This window comes from Leptodactylus fuscus, chromosome 3 (assembly GCF_031893055.1).
Source record: "Leptodactylus fuscus isolate aLepFus1 chromosome 3, aLepFus1.hap2, whole genome shotgun sequence".
In the NCBI taxonomy this organism is placed as follows: domain Eukaryota; kingdom Metazoa; phylum Chordata; class Amphibia; order Anura; family Leptodactylidae; genus Leptodactylus; species Leptodactylus fuscus.
The window spans coordinates 13559856-13573809 of NC_134267.1; the positions used below are offsets into that span (position 1 = coordinate 13559856).

The 13954-nt window shown below is 44.8% G+C and overlaps 2 protein-coding genes across 5 annotated transcripts in view; one reads left to right on the forward strand and one right to left on the reverse strand.

The window, feature by feature from the left end:
* Positions 1–13954, reverse strand: part of TBCC (tubulin folding cofactor C) — a 270412-nt gene that overhangs the window by 217440 nt on the left and 39018 nt on the right. The gene's annotated exons all lie outside the window — the stretch shown is intronic.
* The window catches only part of UBR2 (ubiquitin protein ligase E3 component n-recognin 2), a 42485-nt gene that overhangs the window by 17454 nt on the left and 11077 nt on the right, over positions 1–13954 (forward strand). For 2 of the 4 annotated variants that reach the window (XM_075267090.1, XM_075267089.1), the window contains exons 13-34: positions 1020–1119; positions 1516–1644; positions 1963–2146; positions 2747–2808; positions 4290–4400; positions 5089–5154; positions 5550–5672; positions 5764–5827; positions 6288–6412; positions 6619–6671; positions 6756–6858; positions 7525–7573; positions 8145–8299; positions 9066–9168; positions 9322–9431; positions 9765–9845; positions 10088–10269; positions 11341–11543; positions 11810–11903; positions 12188–12349; positions 13288–13382; positions 13465–13528. In XM_075267090.1, coding sequence (XP_075123191.1) covers positions 1020–1119; positions 1516–1644; positions 1963–2146; positions 2747–2808; positions 4290–4400; positions 5089–5154; positions 5550–5672; positions 5764–5827; positions 6288–6412; positions 6619–6671; positions 6756–6858; positions 7525–7573; positions 8145–8299; positions 9066–9168; positions 9322–9431; positions 9765–9845; positions 10088–10269; positions 11341–11543; positions 11810–11903; positions 12188–12349; positions 13288–13382; positions 13465–13528 — 2418 coding nt within the window. The remainder of the gene's footprint in view (positions 1–1019; positions 1120–1515; positions 1645–1962; positions 2147–2746; positions 2809–4289; positions 4401–5088; positions 5155–5549; positions 5673–5763; positions 5828–6287; positions 6413–6618; positions 6672–6755; positions 6859–7524; positions 7574–8144; positions 8300–9065; positions 9169–9321; positions 9432–9764; positions 9846–10087; positions 10270–11340; positions 11544–11809; positions 11904–12187; positions 12350–13287; positions 13383–13464; positions 13529–13954) is intronic. The other 2 variants (XM_075267091.1, XM_075267092.1) reach the window with 1 other exon arrangement.

Sequence of the window (13954 nt, forward strand, 5' to 3'; positions counted from 1 at the left end):
TAGTGCCAAAGGTTCCCTACTCCTGTTCTAGAACAAAGCAGTCATGGTTTATTATCCTGAACAAACTATTTAAGCACCAAACAGACCCAATCAGGTATCCATCATAGGGTATAAATGTCATTGCCGGGGTCCATCTGTTGGGACCCTCATCGATCAGGGGGAATCCAGAGCGACTGTATTGAATGGAGTGGTGGCCGTTCATGCCCATTGCTAATATTGTGGGACTGTTGAATATAGCTGAGCCTATACTATACAATAGAGTGGAATGGAGCAGTAGCTTGCATACATGACAGGTTCTTCTTTTTAATTGAGGGGGAAACAGGACCAGTCCCCCATTTGCAGGATTGATGGGTACCCCAGTTATTGTCCTATGGATAGTCTTGTTAGTGGGACAACCCCCTTTTAGAGGTTAATGCAATGTTTGAGGCACTGACCCATGACATAGAGATTCTAAGAGCGCCATCAGATTTACCTGGAGCGTTATTTTAACATTAGTTTGTTCTGTACATATTTACGTAATGGTCAGGAATTCAATGAATTTTGGACTATGCAATATTGGGGAGTGCAGCATGTCCTCATTGATCTGTTCTATTGTTTCTGACGCTGATGTAATACCTATAGGTCTGTAAACAAACTTGTAGTTTCATGATGTAGCCTTTAAGGACGCTTGTGCCAGTACGGGCGCTTTTACCTTGTCCGTAGGATGGTGTATGAGTATTCGATTGATAATGATCCGACTGCCTGGTTCACCAATAATCAGGAGAATTAGGGATGCATCCTCCGTGGGAATGGAGTGTCCGTGCACTTGCTATGGGGCTACCAGCACTGCCAACTCCAGCAGCCCCATAGCAGTGAATGGAGTGCTGATCTAGCAAGCACACAGGCGCACCATTCACAAGGAGGGGAGACATGGTGGACTTTGGGACCGCTATATAGCACAGTGAAGGCCAGGAAGGGGTTAAAGGAAATCTGTTTTTGCCTGAATAACGCAAGTTTCTCTTATGGTGTGTTCCTTGTAGGTATCTACTCATCAGTAAGCCACCGGAGTGGACTCCTGCCTTACGAACAAAGTTCCTTGAAGGATTCTACGCCTTCCTGGAATTGTTGAAGTGCATGCAGGTACGCTTAGTAATAGCACTTATAGCAGTTGACCTATATAGAAGTATATTTTCTATATGTAGGTGAGACACTACACTGCTCCTGGAACATGAGATCCCCCCATTACTTATGTGAGTGACTGGACAGGACAAGTCCTATTCCTGTCAATGACCTAAGTGAATGGGGCCATACAGGCATGGGCAGTACTCAGATATTGTCGGATCACACAAAAATAAAAATGTATATTCTGACCACTTCTAGTTGCAGCTTCACTCTTGGCAGAGCAGTCATCATAGATGTCTTGGAGGATTTGCTACCCTGCTCCAGGGCATCTATGGCGGCAGCTCTGCAAAGTCCGGACAGCTGCTGTCCCTGGTGACAACTGTGAAGCTGCCATGAATAACTATGTCGCTACAGGGAATGGATCCAATAACGCGACAGGTTGGACAACATATCGAGATGGAGCCGGAGTGGGAGGCCGCCTTCACCTTGCAGATGAAACTAACACACATCATATCCATGATGCAAGACTGGTGTTCGACTGATGTAAGTATTAATCCGGAGAAATAGAAGATCTTATAACAGAGCCATCGAAACGTATCCAGCATGCATTCATGTCTCCATAGCAGTAACCCTGACTGATAACCACATTGTTTGTCACTGTATACAGCGGGCTGAGGACCCACTGTGTCACTTAACTGGTTTGGCCTTGGGCTATCCTGTCAAGTATCCAACCCCCTAGGTTATTGTAAATCCATGCATTATATATAGACGCCCATTCATGTGCTATACTCCTAGTCGTGTTCTTTTATGACATGCCGTGTAACCTGAGTAGCTGACTGACATTTGCTGGGTGATTTCTAGGAGCACGTCCTGATAGAAGCCTATAAGAAGTGCCTGACTGTCCTGACACATTGTCACAGCGGCTTCACTGATGGAGAGCAGCCCATTACTCTCGCACTATCCGGGCATTCGGTGGACACCATACGATACTGTGTGTCTCAGGAGAAAGTTAGCATTCATCTTCCGCTCTCTCGCCTTCTCGCAGGTAAGATTTTCATTAGGATGTTATCAATTGACATGAAAGGGGTTTTCTGGCTCCATATTGAATTGTGAAAGGTTATCACTTTGTGGTCTGACCGGATCCTGCACAGATCCTATATGTTCTTGCAGCCTCTGGGTGGCAGTAGTGGCTAGTGGACATGCTACTTGGAGCAGCTCAGCAGCCCCCTCCGCTGCATAGTGGTCATTCCTTGAATTGCTGCACTATTCTTCCATAGCCTTGTATTGTAAGGGGGGGCAGACATGACGCTGAGCTGTAAGACCCCTTTGACAATGCAGGGATATCGGTGCTAATAATATCACAGATATCTCTGGCACCTTGGCAATGGATGTCAGCTCTCTAGCACTATAGGACAACGCTAATGTCAGAGGACATGAAAGATCCTCTAACAGCCAAACTAACCTGCGCCTTTAAGGGTTTAAGAAATGACAGCATAGCCTTAGGATATGCCATCACTTTTGAGAGTCAGGGTCCAGCCTTTGACTCTGCACCGATCCTGTGAATAATGGCCTGTTTCTTTTTTTTACTATTTGGTGGCGTTTGTGTTCTGACCATAGGTTTCCTTCTTTTCTATTAACCATTTAGGACTTCATGCTCTGCTCAGTAAAAGTGAAGTGGCGTACAAGTTCCCCGAGCTGCTGCCATTTGTAAGTGTGAATTTCTGTTTTACCCGTACACTAATTTATGTTGTAACCAAATTGCTGGGGGTCCATGTGCCTTGTATGAACGAAGCGGTTCATGCATGGTCACCCTTCCATTCACTTCTATAGGACTAGACTGCTACCTCTATTCGGTTCTTACCCCTTTCCTCTTCACACTGTACACTGCTGATTTTAGGCACAGCTCATCTAGCTGTTACTTACAGAAGTATTCCGATGACTCTGCTATAGTAGGCCTCATCACAGACTAAGACGACAAGGAGTACAGAGACTTAAACTGGGATTTTGTGGAATGATGCCAGTGGAACCACCTCAGGATTAATGCTGGGAAGACCAAGGAGATGATGGTGGACTTTAGTAATCGGAGACAAATCTGGTGGACATCTAGGGGACATGTATTGAGATAGTCAGGACTTATAAGTATCTGGGTGTGCACCTCAATAATAACCTAGACTGGGCTGATCACCTGGAGGCGCTGCACAGAAAGGGCCACAGCAGGCTCTACCTGCTCAGGAGGCTGAGGGCCTTCGGAGTCCAGGGGCCACTTCTTAGGGTCTTTTTCAACTCTATGGTTGCTTCAACCATCTTCTTTGGAGTGGCCTGCTGGGGAGCAGTATACCAGTCCCATGCTGAGACTGTTAAAGGATTATCTTATTACTTTTGTCCCCTATCCTATGGCTGGACTGAGCATGTCAGAGTCTCTGGTTGTTAGCTCCTTTCTCCTCTGATTAATCGAGGAGCATATAGAAGCTTTAGTATTGTTGCACAGATCCTTGCCTGTAAAGAGCTTCTATCTTCGTGGAACTCAAATAGTGGAAATATTGGGGCAGATTGATTACACCTTGTACACCAATTTTCTGGCATACAAGGCATAAAAAGCTGCCATTTTTGTGACTATTTTTGCTTCTGTGCCATCAGCACCACTTCCTTGAACCTGACCAGTCACAAGGCAAAATAAAAGCAAATTCCTCTTCATTTTCGGTCTCCCCGCGACAGATTACTGACGCAGAGCATCATTTCGTTGCAGCTTTCCGCCGCTGGTTAAGCCCGGATGAGACAATGGGCCTAATAAGCAGGGAGTCTTGAGCCATAGCAAGATCAAGAACACTTGTATTGTTTCTGCATTCTGTTTCGATCTCTGCATTCTATTAAATGGAAGGCAGAATCCGCCCCAAATCAGCATCAAATTCTTACATGTGAACTCCCCCTTACGCCTGTCATCTGACTTAAATGATGGGCAAAGTGTACATTAGCTATGAACTGGTATACGTTCCCTGGCGGAAGCTGAAGCCTGCAACTCATCATATATGAGGCCCAACCAACACCGACCCCGGGGCTATGAAGACTGGCCTGAGTGACACCAGTTTTCCGAAATATGCCCCTTTGTGTTTTATAACTTGCATGCAACTTGTGCAGACTCTCCTAATAGGTATACACATGTTTAGTTCTCATTGACTCTTATTTTGCAGAGTGAGCTGAGTCCACCCATGCTGATCGAACACCCGCTGCGCTGTTTGGTGCTCTGCGCTCAGGTGCATGCAGGCATGTGGCGGAGGAATGGGTTTTCTTTAGTCAACCAGGTGAGAAGGTCTTAGATACTTTTGACAGTATGGGTGTGTATGTATGGCCAAAGTAGAACAGTGATGGATTCTAAGTTCTGTCTAGATGAACATCTAAGGGGGTTGCAGCACCTACAATCCAACTTCTTAGACGCGACCACCCAGAATTTCATGTAAAGTCGTGTTCTAGGGGGTGGTCTCCTAAAAGAAGATGTCAGTATGCATTGTATATAATGAAGGAAATGTAATCTGTCACAAAATATTAGGGAGTGAGAAAGGGTTTACTGTATATCATATTATTATTGTAGAACGTGTGTGTAATAAGTGTAAGTACAATTCTATGACAGGATAGAGGCAGAAGAAATTAATATTATAAAAACTCAGCAAGGATTTCATGCCTTTTTTTTTAAATGTAGAGTCTGAGTAACTCCTTCACCTAGCTGGCTGTGCTGCTGCTCCTGATATAGATCTGACAGCACCGCGCTCCTGGCTGTGTCTGTCCTCTCCCGTTTCCCTTCTCTCGATGTTATAGATAGTAGAAGGGGGTGGCAGGAGGTTGTACATGTCAGACCAGAGATTGGAGAGGAAATAAACATCCCGGTTTTCAGGGAGGACAGATCACACAGGTTGTAGTTGGGGAGAAACGCACAGGATGACGGAGGATGTGAATTTGTGTGTAGTTTATTACATTGTGCTTTATTTCCAACAGATCTACTACTATCACAACGTCAAATGCAGGCGAGAGATGTTTGACAAAGACATTGTAATGTTACAGGTAAGATTTTACTACTGGAAAAAAAAAAAAGAACAGGGAACTCATATAGTGCCCTGCAGGTAACCGCAGCTTGTAAAGTAACGGAGTCCCCTGAATTCTGTTTATCAATGGATGTCGCTGGCTCTGTTATGGGTTGCGCACGTTTGCAAGGCGTGCACGTTATCATCCCACCCGGGCCAGCTCTTTGTACTACAATAGAAGTGAACTGCACGGCTTCTGAGCATGCGCAGAACTTCAAGAGTATGCACGCAGAAGCAAACTGCACTGTACGGTTTGGCACGGCGCCACTTTATCGGAACAATTTATTTGTTTTGCTGCAATGTGATTTGAGGGAGGGTCTACTTAAAAGGGGAGATGGGAATAGCCTTAACCCTTTATGATTTTTTTATACATAGGCCGCAGCTTCCATGATGGATCCCAACCATTTTTTGATGATCGTCCTGAGCCGATTTGAACTCTTCCAGATATTTGGCACCCCCGACTATGGGAAGAGGTTCAGAAAAGACAGCACAAACAAGGTAGTGTATCACAGACAATGGGATTTCATGGTTATACCAATGACCCAGCGATGTGTGTGTGTGAAATATCTGCCCTGTTGTCTCCATTCAGGATCTGGTGCAGCAAAATATCACCCTTATTGAAGAGATGTTGCATCTCATCATCATGATAGTTGGTAAGATCACACATCTGTAATTGTATTGTATCGTTAACGTATTCTTACTTTCTCTGCAATCTCCCTGCTATTACAAACCCATTGTTAAAGGAGTCTTCCATGATATCCATACACTATATAATAGTGTGTGTAATATATACTCCGGTCTCCAAAAGTGACATGGATTACCTATTATTGAGCAGGTGCATAGCAATAGGGGGCTGCAGTGATAACCGTTGCTCTTGGGACCTGAACCTTAGAGGGGACCCCATAGGTTTCTCTGCCGCACTGTTTTTCCTATTGCTTATATAGTGACAACATATTCTGTTGCGCTGTGCAGAGATGATTTCAATGCAGAACCCCCTTCGTTCTACAATACATTCATCCTCCTGCTTCATATCTTGAAGCTTCAGCCCATCTTGAGCAATTCTTGCTATAGCTTCCGCTGTCAAGGCTCATAGGATTGTGTTGTGTAACACAGGTGAGCGGTTTTGCCCGGGCGTCGGACACGTGTCAGCGGCTGACGAGATAAAACGCGAAATCGTCCATCAACTCAGCATACGACCCATGGCTCACAGTGAGCTGGTGAAGGCGCTGCCAGAAGACGTGAGTATGATCATATTTTATTAATAGTATATTGTAAAGTCAAGGTATGTCCCAGACTTGTGGCAGAAGTAAAGTCTTACAGCCTGGAGTCCTGGGTAAGAATCGAGCCAAGGACCAGATCTATTAGGAGTTTGTATGTTCTCACCATAGGAGGCGGTGCAATCATTTCTATACAGTTTTAAAGTAATTTTTTTTTTAACCAACAGGAAAATAAGGAAACTGGGATGGAGCAAGTGATCGAGACCATTGCATCCTTTAAGTAAGTTGTGATCCTTGTCTTCATTTTTACCATTTGGGTCCTGTTCAGTAGGTAAAGTCATGTTTGTCATTGTCTCGTGTTAAGAAAGCCAGGCCTGACGGGAAGAGGACTCTACGAACTGAAGCCGGAGTGCACCAGGGACTTCAACCTCTTCTATTATCATTACTCCCGAGCAGAACAGTCAAAGGTTAGTAAATTTTTCTACATGTTAATATGTTCAGTGTATAGGACTCAAGTGTTGGTGCCATTGGACGGCTCTGTCTATACACTTATCATTCGTATGATGGGACATGCTCAAAGAGGAATATGGTTACCCATCACCAACATTAGACGACTGAGAGGATGAGTATGATCCTAGCCCCCACCGTGTTAACTTGCCCCGTGTCCCTTTTACTTGTGGTTGATCATTCAATGGATTCTCCTGGATTTTATATATTGCCGACTTATCCTTAGGATGGGTCATCAATATGTGACGGGTGGAGGTCCGACACCCAGGTCACCCACTGATCAGCTGTTTGAAGAGGCTGCAGTCTCTTCCTTGTGTCGATAATGTCATATTCATCGATGACATGGTACAGTAGGGGCTTAGTCCCCTCCAAGCGAATAGGGCTGAGCTGCAATACCAAGCACAGCTCTTGTCATCCATACAGCAGTGTGCTTGTTATATAGTGAAGAGGTCACAGCAGTCATCCGGGCACTGCAGCCTCTTCATCCGGCTGTTTGGTGGAGTCTGTCTCATTGATCACCTATAGAGGATCTATCCTAAGGAATGGTTATCAATATAGAAATCCTGGGAATCCAGGAGCAAACAGTCTGAAGAACTTTATTAACAGGTTTCCATTACCTTTCGCAGGCCGAAGAGGCTCAACGTAAACTGAAGCGTCTCAATGAAGAGGATACAGGTATGCTACATTGCTGGTCCTGTGTTCAGACTGCGCACACACGGTCCGGAGACTTTTTTTTTTTTCTTGATTATAAGGCAATAATACGTAATAAAAGCTCCCATGTCTGGATATCGCTGTTACATTCTTACTAAGGCGCCCCCTGCTGTTCTTTTGATTCCCTCTCAGCACGTCCACCTTTATGTTCGCACATGCTCTGAAGCTCAGTCAGTCCGCCTGGATCCTCTTCTATATCCATGCTGGACTGATTCTTGTATTGTGCAGGGAACAGAAATCTGCTCTAGAAGCACCAACTTCTTACCAGCTCTGGTCACATTAGGTGGACATTGTGAGAAGGAATCAAGAGAACACCAGGAGGCGCCATAACCTAAGTAACTGTATTGTCTACATAAAGGAGATTTTTGTTAATAGACCCGATTGCGAAAATGTTTTGCTTAACCTAGAAGTTAGTGCTGTGACACTGAATAAGCTCTAGTGCGAGTTGTATATTTCTGGCGATAGATTAGCCATGTATATACAGTAAATAGCACTGGGATATTTGTTAATAGAGCCTGTCTTTATTCTGTTCTAGCCTTGCCACCTCCAGTGCTGCCTACATTTTGCCCTCTCTTTGCCAGCCTGATCAACATTCTCCAGTCAGACGTCATGCTTTGCATCATGGGGACAATTCTTCAGTGGGCCGTGGAGCCCAATGGTTATTCCTGGTCGGAGGCCATGCTGCAGAGGGTAGGCACTTACTGCTTTAACGAAAGATTTCGCAAGTGTAAATAACAAACTTAGTTTCCGATGCTGCAACAGGAATCCGCTACCCGTTACGGTAAAATACACATTAATGCGGTGGAAAAATGAGCTGCTGCTACTGCTTTTATTCATTGAGCGCATAGGAGTCAAATATTCAGCACAATTCACATATAAAACATGCAAAATCACCCACAGGAAGGTTCTCAGGGGAGAAATCTGCCCTTACCAATGGGGTATATGAAGCAGAATGAGACAGATTTCTCCAAATTTGCACCAAAACACTAGTGTACAGATTTTGCACCATTATATATTGAGTTTCCATCTCTCTTGACAAGAGGGTGTCGCTTAGTCGGAAGGGGCATAACTTAAAATGCGACGTTGTGCTTCAAAATTGCCCAAATTTTGGTGCAAAATGAGCCAACCAGCAGATGGTGTAACATAAGACGTGACTAACATGTCTGGCAAGATGCACCTGCCTTTGTCGTACAGTTATCGTAAATTTGGGATATCTTTAGGCTGCCCGGTCTCTATGTTAGGCAGGATTATTAGGTCTGTCCCTTTGTGGCCATGCTGCAAATTTACTCAGTTTTTGAAGGAACTGAGCAGGGAGGTTGTTCACCTTGTAATTCCTACAAACCCCTTTAACAAGTTATGAAAAATAAAATCTTACTGCAAAAAACATTGTTTTTTCAGAGATACAATGTTTGGAGTGAAAATGTAACATATGAGTCCTCTGGTTACCATTCTTTAGGTTCTACATCTGATTGGAATGGCGTTACAAGAAGAGAACCAACATCTGCAGAACATCAGCGAGGACCACGTGCTCACCTTCACCTTCTCAGAGAAGATCTCAAGTAGGTCATGGATTTATAGGTTTCTTCAGTAGACCTTCTATGAGCTTGTGGTACTTGGATCCATTCAAGACGAACACGTAGAGGATCTGCCACCCCATTCTACCCTACTAAAGGGGTTTTCTAATCTTACCTAATATTTTTATCCATTTTCAGGACCAGGCGAGGCTCCAAACACCACACCCAGCATCTTGGCCTTGTTGGAGACCTTACAGAATGCAGCTCACCTAGAGGTTCACAAGGATATGATCCGCTGGATTTTGAAGGTAACTCTTCACAAAGGGTGATACCCTTCTTCTTGTGAAGGGGTGTCTGTGTCCCTACAGCGTCCGCACTAATTGGACCATGTCAGACAGTGTTTGGGGGCACCCCAACTGCAAACACCCCCTTTATTCAGAAACTTATACTCAGAGAAACGCAACACAGAGCTTACAGAAAAGTTGATGTTTCATGGACAATACAAGAAAATACTAAAATAGTTTCTCTGGAGAATGACAAGTGCCGGTGTCTTGATGTCATTGTTTTATTTTCCACTAATGGAGGTTATCGCAGCTTAGTTGTAGTTTTCCTTGCTGATGTGTTTTCTTGTTTTTTCCTAGACATTTGGAACTATAAAGAAGATCAGAGAAAGTTCTTCTGCAACTACAGTGGTGGAGGTCGAGGGCAGTGTGCTGGAGGAGGTAATGGCCGCCAGAACTGATCGTCTTTCTACACACTTCTCTAGATCTAGGCCTTGAGGGAGAGTAGGTCAGAGATGTTTGGAGGGGGACAGGTTGGGCCTTGTGTGTCCGTATTGATTTGGGCAATGGGTAGTCGGTGAAGGGATTGGCAGAGGGCAGATGCTGACTCAGATTAATAATTTTGGTTCAGCTCAGAGAATGAATCTTGCACATGTTAATAAATATTCTGTGGTGACTTTCAGAATACTCGTGATAAAGACAAAGCGGAGAGGAAGCGAAAGGCGGAAATTGCCCGACTCCGCAAAGAGAAGATTATGGCTCAGATGTCTGAAATGCAGAGACACTTCATTGACGAAAACAAAGAGCTCTTCCAGCAGTCCATGGATGAACTAAGCGTGTCTGCATCGACGTCACATGATAACAGGTGAGCGCCTAATACTGACCAAATATATAAACCTGTCTCTGTATGCCACTTCCTTGTGTCATCATGATGGGCTGGAGTCAAGTATGGAGCTGTGCTACTTAGTAGCTGGGATGTTGTACATAAACATGGTAAGGTATTGCGGTGCGTGACCTCTACTTAAAGACACTTCTGAGACTTTTGATGAACTGTCCTTGGGACGTGTTATCAATGTCATGATGAATGTGACGTCATGTGGTGCTCTGAGAGTACCACTGACACTCAACAACTGATCCACGAAGGTCCCAGGTTTCCAACCCTCGCTGATCCTGAAGTGGTCACCTATCGGTTAAGCCCTGGAAACCCCTTTTGTTATCCTATAAAATGGACATTCCAGCAAATAAAATGTACAACTGGTGGTCTGACAACAGGGACCCCTTACATCCAGAACAGGGGAATTGCTGTTTGTCATATCACTAGTATATGCCATTGCTTTTTGGTAGGTGAGGATTTGGCTCCTGGGACTTCTACTAATCCTAATAATGGAGGGTCCACAGCAATGTGTAACACTGAGCTCCTTTAACAGTTTAATCCTGCACTGTGCACCCTGGATCTCCTGGTGTAGAGCAGGGGTAGGGAACCTTCGGCTCTCCAGCTGCTGTGAAACTACAACTCCCAACATGCTCCATTCACTTCCATGGGAGTTCCCAGAACAGCAGAGCAAGTGTGCATGCTGGGAGTTGTAGTTTTGCAACAGCTGGAGAGCCGTACGTTCCCTACCGTTCCCTACCCCTGGTGTAGAGGATCTGCAGCACATCTCCATTCAAGTGAATGAGGGCTAGCTGCAGTTCCCTGCATAGCCAGATGGCCATGGCACACTATGCATGTAAAAGCATGCACAGCACTTCTACTACATTATGCTAATGATTGGGGCAGAGGTCAGACCCTCAGCAATCATAAAGAGCCTGACATGCGCCTTCATTTTGTTAGATGGGAACGTCCCTTTCATTTTTCAGTTTACTATTACATCCTGTTGGTCTGCTGCTATTTTGTGGTTTCTGAATCTAATGTACCCTCTATCTATGATGTATTCAGCAGTCCTGCATTGCTAGACTCCAAGCTGGTTGCTCTTGGACCTCACCAGACCCGATTTGTGGAACAGAGTCAGCTGGTCACTTGTATCCTGTGCCAAGAAGAGCAAGCATACAATGTAGACAGCAAAGCCATGGTCCTAGCCGCCTTCATACAAAGGTCTACTGTATTCTCCAAGAACAGAGCAAAGATTATTCAAGACCCAGGTAGGGAACGAAGTCAACAGTCCATAGCTATGGGTCAGTGGGGTTGAGACTATTATGCTTATGGTGCACATAATATGCACTATTTCTGCATATTACAGTACCTGAATGATAATGTAAAGTGGTAGAAGCTTCCCTTTATAATGCATGACATAGAAATAATAAAAATGTTAATGAAATGGTTAAAGCTCATGCATAGACATCCTAGAACTTAGTACAATGCAGGTGCCACATTACTGTATTACTAATCTCGCACATTTTATATACAGAAAACTATGATCCGATCTTCATGCATCCAGACTTGGCTTGTGGAACACACACCGGAAGCTGTGGGCACATAATGCACGCACACTGCTGGCAAAGGTATTGTCCTTTATAGAGGGAATTCATCCTGTTTGGATTTACCTGCAAATCCTTGGCATCGTCTGCAAGTCTTACAAGCAGTTTAGCTTTGGCTTCGCTGCAAATTTCATCCTCTGCTTTGCAAAAGCCGAAATCTGCAGCAAGACCTGTTTGTACAGATCTATGAAACCTTAGCCGTCCTGCAGGTCAATAGTACAGTACGCAATACAAATCTACAAATCTCCTTATAATCTGTATATTAAAAATATTTACACTTTTTTTTTTTTTTTTTTTTTGGTTTTTAGATATTTTGAAGCTGTGCAAATGAAGGAGCAGCGCAGACAGCAGCGTTTACGAGTACACACGAGCTACGACGTGGAAAATGGCGAATTCCTCTGCCCACTTTGTCAGTGCTTAAGTAACACGGTCATCCCCATGCTGCCTCCGCCAAGGAGCTTATACCACAGGTTAGTAACCACAGCAGGTAATGGGCTCTATTTACTTACCAATCCCCCCCCCCCCCCCCGCTCCTGTTCATGGGAAGCGGAAGCGGCTGTGATCTGGAGTGGGGATCAGTAAGTGACGCTACGGGCCCATGAGCCCCAACAAATACTGCTATCATTATACTCTGGGGTCTTTTCAGACCCCGGTGTATAATGTTCGGAGACCCAGGGGAGGTGAGAGAATATAGAAAACTGTTACTTACCTCTCTTGCGCTCCAGCAGTCTTCTGGGCCAGACGTCAAGTGGGTCAGGCTGGCGTCATGCATCGCGACGCTGGCCTAGTTCACGTGACGTCTGGTCCAACATTGAAGTAGTGGGGAGCGAGGAAAGGGGGTAGGGGTAGAGGGCAAGTCAAAAGTTTGCTGGGGAGCCCAGTCTTTGCTAGTTACGCCACTGGTCTTCATCATGTGATTGGTGGGAGTCTGAAACCCTGGACTCCCGCCGATCAGCTGGTTGAAGAGGCTACAAAGTCCTGTGACCCAATCTGACAGAGCCACCTTTCCAAATACAAAGACTTTACAATGCATGGCCTGCATATGATGCTACATTTCCCTGGCTGCAGCCAGACTTGGTTTCCCCCGACATCAGCTTGTTGTAGATGTTAGAGAAGATTTTGCAGAACACTTCTATTTAATGTGGTTGTCCAGGATTAGAAAAACATGGCTGCTTTCTTCCAAATGCACGCCGTATCAGTATTATATGGTATTGCAGCTCAGCCCCATTCACTTCAGTTGAGTTTAGCTGCAGTATCTACCACCACCCATTGGCAGTTGTGAAATCAGCCATGTTTTGCTAACCCTAGATAAAAAAAAAAAAAAAAAAAAAAAAAAACAAGGATCAAAGTTAGACCGTTGTTTATATCCTTTAACTCCATCATTGTCTTCTGCACTTCATTCCTACAGGTTAGATTTTTCAGATCAACCAGATTTGTCAGAATGGGTAAATGTTACCGGACAGCAAATCCGAGTCCTAAAAGAGCTTGGAGAGAAGAGCGTGGGTGAGTGCACAGAGCCTATATGACTATATATGTGTGTATGACTCTGTAACCAGATATATTTATAATAATCTCATTATTACAGAGGAATCCGAGTCTTCCAAGCAAACAAATATCCCAGAAGGGTTCCGGCCTACTTTCCAGCCTAAGTACGTGAGTCAGTCACCGCTTAGTGGTAGATGCTAGAACGGAGGGGGTAAAATCGGGCTGCGTTGGATGTCGTGGATCCAGTAGGGGGCGCTGCCTCCTGTGATTGTTAGTATGAGACACCACCTGCTGTATCTACCTGAAATCATGGTCAGGTTTAGGGAAGGCCGACCACACAACTAACCCTACCCGAGCCAAGGCAGCGCCACCTACTGGATCCACAACACACCTGATTAGAACCACTCCATTCTAGACGAATGTGTTAATCTGGCTTTCAGTAGCTGAGGGAAATTTACACTGATTTTAAGGCAGATTCTACCTCAAAATCAGGGCTAAAATCCACCTCACATCTGCCCCCATTCTTTAAAAAAAAAAATAATAAATACTCGCCCAGCCCCAATTGTTCATTCTGGTGACAGGTCAAATGT